Consider the following 5,490-nt stretch of genomic DNA (forward strand, 5'->3'; position numbering starts at 1 on the left):
AAAACTTGACGTTAAATCAAAGTGAGAAATATCCTTCTTTTACCTGTCATACCAGTCTCGGCACTGTCCGTAGGGGTATTTTGTGAGGTAGGCAGCAAAATAAAAGCAGGCCTGGGCTGACTCACACCACGCACACTGGCTGGAGTTCGAGAGGCACTCGTCACACGTCTTTCTCCTTTGATTAAACAAACAATACATGAAAAAGAGCGGAAGAGAAGAAATAGTTATCTGGTAGTAATCAACAGCATAAATAATGTAATTAAAAAAAAAAGATTAACATAAAAAATGATTTTGACACATTACGCTCTGCAAATATACTCACTTTTGTCCCAAATAATTGCATCCAATTTTTTTTGTTTTTTTTTTGACAGTGCACTAAAAATGTAAACAAACATATTATGGTCTAACTAGCCAGACATCTTTTTCACATTTTTCTAATCTATTTTAAAGTTGAAAAATAAAATAAAAGCAAACTCTCAGATCAATTAATAATCATTTTGAATAAAGGTGATTTCAATATGAATGAAAATAATGGTGATTATGATTTTGGCCATACTTGAACAGCCCTATTCATTTGATTTGGTGACTCACTGATTGCAGACTCTGGGACATCCTTTTGGGTCGCGTATCGATCCATCCTGTCTCCCCCGCCTACTGCACTGGTAGTCACCCTTCTTACTGGAATTTATGTGCCACTCGCAGTAAGGGTCCTACAAAGACAATATTGGCACCGGTCAACAGTTGTTAAACAACCCATGTTCTGTAACTACTAGGGCACTGACGGAACGAAAACGAACGAATCAAAAGAACTTGACGTTAAAAAAAAAAAAATCATAAATCGTCAATGCCCTGTAGCTTTTTGCATAGGTCAAACAACGGTCTGCAATTATTATAAGCGTTCCTAAAAAGATCCGTTATCTGTAAAGATAAACAATAGAACGTGGCATTTAAACATAATGATGTAACATGATGAAACACTGCAAACACAGAATATCATCATTCCAATCGTTTGAGTTATAACATTAACGTTACTTTCAGATTTTGATTATGATTATGATTTACCGTGTTCCCTCGCTATATCGCGGTTTCCCTTTCGATCCTTCAGTACATCGCGGATTTTTAATCCGATCTCGCGACACAAAAAAAAAAAACACCTTCAGTATACGGTGAGCATTAATTTAAGGTCATGATCTAAGTTGGACACTGGACGACATATGTTGTTGTTCCTGCCTCCAGAGTCAGGATTCCTAAAAAGATCTGTTATCTGTAAAGATAAACAATAGAATAAGGCATTTAAACATAATGATGAAACACTGCAAACACAGATCATCATCATTCCAATCGTTTGAGTTATAACATTAACGTTACTTTCAGTTTCATTAATTGACATAACAGCAGACGTACATTGTGGCCACAGAATTAATTACTTTTTTTTATTGGGCTGCAAATATGGCAGGAATCGTACTGTATACGTCACGAATAATAAATCTGACTGTATTGACAGTTATGATTTACCGTGTTACCTCGCTATATCGCGGTTTCCCTTTCGCTCCTTCAGTACATTGAGGATTTTTAATCCGATCTCGCGACACAAAAAAAAAAACGCGTACAGTATACGGCGAGCACTTAATTAATTTAAGGTAATGATCTAAGTTGGACACAGGAGGGCATATGTTGTTGTTCCTGCCTCCAGAGTCAGGCGGTTGTCGCTCTTTTACGTGTATTTAATATGTACAGTATATATATATATATACATATATATATATGTATATATATATATATATATATACATATATATATATGTATATATATATATATATATATACATACATATATATATATATATATATATATATGTATGTATATATATATATATATATATACATACATATATATATATATATATATATATATGTATGTATATATATATATATATATATACATACATATATATATATATATATATATATATGTATGTATATATATATATATATATATACATACATATATATATATATATATATATATATATATATATAGGCATACATATATATAAGTAAATAATATAATAACTATATCGCCTACTTTGCGATTTTTTTTTTGTGGTGGGTCTTGGAACGCAACTACCGCGATAGTAGAGGGGATAGTACAGCATTGACTGTTGAAGTACTAAGACGGTACCTGGGTGCAAGAAGAGCAGTCTCTGTACTCTTCACACAAAGTGCACTGCTCAGGAGCTAACAGCAGATGGTGCTCATGTCCTTCTCTCGTTCGTTCACTAGTCTCTCCTTGCAGGCAGGGTTCCTGCTCAGGACTGTCTCGAAGAAAACAACGGGACATTGAGGGGCACCAGCCACACGACTGGTCAGACAGACAGGCCAGACAGGAAATATAGCCCGCGCAGGAACCTGAGCGGTACGGCTCCAAAAACAGGAAAGAGATTTCCTGGAAGGACACGCAGATTTGATGGTTATGGATTTAAGCAAACACCTGAGATTTGATTTGTTAATTAAAATGTCAATTTAACTCCAACAGTACTCACACTTCCTCCGGGCAAAGTCCTGTTCCAAATCAGAGCCATTTCGCTGGTTTGGCCTGATCCGGAGTTGTTGAGGTAAGCCTCCGCCTGCACGAGATAATGGTTCCCCCTGGTCAGGTTGGAAAAGAGTCTGCTTCCATCAGGGCGCGCCAAAAGCTTCACCTCCTTCTCCTGTTGAGCTGCCCAACGACCTACGACTTCCTGGTTCATTCAAACATGGAAAGACGATTAGGAAGATCCTACATACGAGGAGTCGGATAAAATGGGATAAAATGACTTCTGATATTAGCTTTAGAATTGACATAAAGTTCAGAGTTGTTGGTGTCGCATTAAAGTAATCAGCCTTCCAAAAATGTATGTAATAATATTTTTTATATATATATACATATATGTATATATATATATGTATATATATATATACATATGTATATATATATATATATATCTACATATATATATATATATATACATATGTATATATATATATATATATCTACATATATATATATATATATACATATGTATATATATATATATACACATATGTATATGTATATATATATATACATATGTATATATATATATACATATGTATATATATATATACATATATGTATATATATATATACATATGTATATATATATATACATATACATATGTGTATATATATATATATATATCTACATATATATATATATATATACACATATGTATATGTATATATATATATACATATGTATATATATATATATACACATATGTATATGTATATATATATATGTATATATATATATATATATCTACATATATATATATATATATATCTACATATATATATATATATATACATATACATATATATATTCTATAATATAATATTCTAAAAAATATGAAATCAAGTGCTACTTCCTCTATTCATATACTTCCAGAAAATACTACCTGCTTTTAAATGTAAAATTACAAGAGTGGAAGCATGAACATTCCCTCACCAGTTGGCTGGAGTTGGGACCTGTTGCCATTCGAGCCTCAAAATGGAGCCTCTGGATGCGAGCCCACATAGACACAGTCTCCGAGGGCGGGGAGCCTCCGCCCCAAAGCGGGTGTATAAAGCCCCTGAACTGTAGGGCCACGTCCATTTCTGTGGCAGGGCTCAGGATGATATTGGTGTTGCGCAGTATGGAGACCTGGCAAAGGGGTGGGCAGGATTTAAGACGCAGGAGGAAGGATACAGGTGTAGGTGACACACAACAAGATACATGCTACTCTCTACGGGTACTTTAAACAGGATTCTACCTTTAAAGTGCTTCAAAGAACATAGAGAAGGAGGGAAAAACAGAGATTTGAGAAGTTGACTTTGAGTGTTTCTAAGTGTCAGTGATTCTGATTGGAAACACTTTTTGAATAAATTGTTGACCCCTAACTGAACCCAGAAGAGATTCCCGGATGAGAGGTGAAAAGTCTTCAAGAAGCTAAGTCAGTCCAGTTCCCCTGGACGTAACTGATTGGATAAAATGATCTTGAAGATTGAGAACTTACAATTACACACAGACCTAACTGAAGTTTTGAGCCCTGGACGTAACTGATTGGATAAAACGATCTTGAAGATTGAGGACTTACACACAGACCTAACTGAAGTTTTGAAATGGGATTTTATCACTGGACACATTGTGTAAATTCAATGGAAGAAAGGGATCCAAGTGGAAACAAGGCTCTTTTTTTTTTTACAAGATAGATGTGACCATATGCTAAACTTTTTGAACGCTAATTTTATAATGCGATAAGATTCCTTTGAGATAAAGTCAAAGTGATTTTTCTAATATCAAAACAAATTCATCCCAATTTTGAGATTGGTTCGAACCAATAGAGTTACGTCGTAAAAAAAACAAAACAGAAAGTTGGATTTTTTTAAATCAATTTGCTCATTAAATAAACATTGAGGTGCAAAACAGGTAGTTGCTATAGTGGTATTTTTGGTTGTACACAAAGGGGATGTGTTGTATAATGACTTTAGGTCATTAAGGCCTTTTATTTAATTCTCTCTAAAAAAAAAAAGTATGCTTTTATCACTTATCTAAGAGGTAAAATGAAAGAGAAAGTCAGAAGAGAAAATGTCGGATATTTAAACCCTGTACCTTGTCGGGCTGGGAGTCGTTGCGGGGTTGCTGGAAGGTGAGCAGGTGCAGTCCTGGGACATAGTTCTCGGTGCGACAGGAGTGGAGGGAGGTAAGGAAAAGAGTACGCTTCCCCCACCAGCCATACGCCCCTGAGATCTGGTCCACATGGCACACACTTTGCTCTATGAGACCGAGAGGAAGGAGGTCAGCACACACAAAAAGAAAGAAGAAAAAAACCTCTTTATAGCTAACAGTGCTGCAAGGGATGTGATCTCTAACGTCTCTGTAGCATGGTTTAACGTAAGAGCACATGTGACCGTACGACGCCAACAAAAGCACGCCAACGAACAGTCAAGTCAAAACGCTGTCTGAGTTGCCTGTCCACTCTCAGCCTGGTGTCGTAAAGTCACTGTGCTCTATGTCAAAAAAATATGCTCTAACTAAAGTCGGGTCACTCCCCAGTTAACTCCAAACATCACTGAGGTTTGGCCATTCTCTGTTGGCATCTTTCCTCCTCCCCTAAATCTCACCTGACACAGGCAGGCAGGACTCATTCTGAACACACCAACCAAATTCACCGGGGGCACGGGCTAGAGAAGCGGGAGTGCCACTGAACACAAGGCACGACTGGCAGTCCGACAACAATCGTGTCAGACCTAAGCATCCAGTACTGCCACACTGTGAATGAAAAAGACGTGATTAATTGCAGGAAGATACTGTAAGGATTATGTATTTATATATATTTTATGTGTAAATATATGTGTGTATGTATATATATATACATATACATATATAAACATATACATATATATATACATATATATGTATATATATAT

At 35.6% G+C, this 5,490-nt stretch overlaps 1 protein-coding gene across 2 annotated transcripts in view; it reads right to left on the reverse strand.

Moving 5' to 3' along the window:
* Window positions 1-5,490, reverse strand: part of megf8 (multiple EGF-like-domains 8) — a 28,918-nt gene that overhangs the window by 15,834 nt on the left and 7,594 nt on the right. For both annotated transcript variants that reach the window (XM_025061444.1, XM_017038019.2), the window contains exons 13-19: window positions 5,185-5,332; window positions 4,673-4,836; window positions 3,530-3,724; window positions 2,543-2,740; window positions 2,182-2,445; window positions 592-710; window positions 44-175 (exon numbers count right to left, since the gene is read on the reverse strand). In XM_025061444.1, coding sequence (XP_024917212.1) covers window positions 44-175; window positions 592-710; window positions 2,182-2,445; window positions 2,543-2,740; window positions 3,530-3,724; window positions 4,673-4,836; window positions 5,185-5,332 — 1,220 coding nt within the window. The remainder of the gene's footprint in view (window positions 1-43; window positions 176-591; window positions 711-2,181; window positions 2,446-2,542; window positions 2,741-3,529; window positions 3,725-4,672; window positions 4,837-5,184; window positions 5,333-5,490) is intronic.

The sequence above is a fragment of the Cynoglossus semilaevis genome, chromosome 13 (assembly GCF_000523025.1).
Source record: "Cynoglossus semilaevis isolate Cse_v1.0 chromosome 13, Cse_v1.0, whole genome shotgun sequence".
NCBI lineage: Eukaryota > Metazoa > Chordata > Actinopteri > Pleuronectiformes > Cynoglossidae > Cynoglossus > Cynoglossus semilaevis.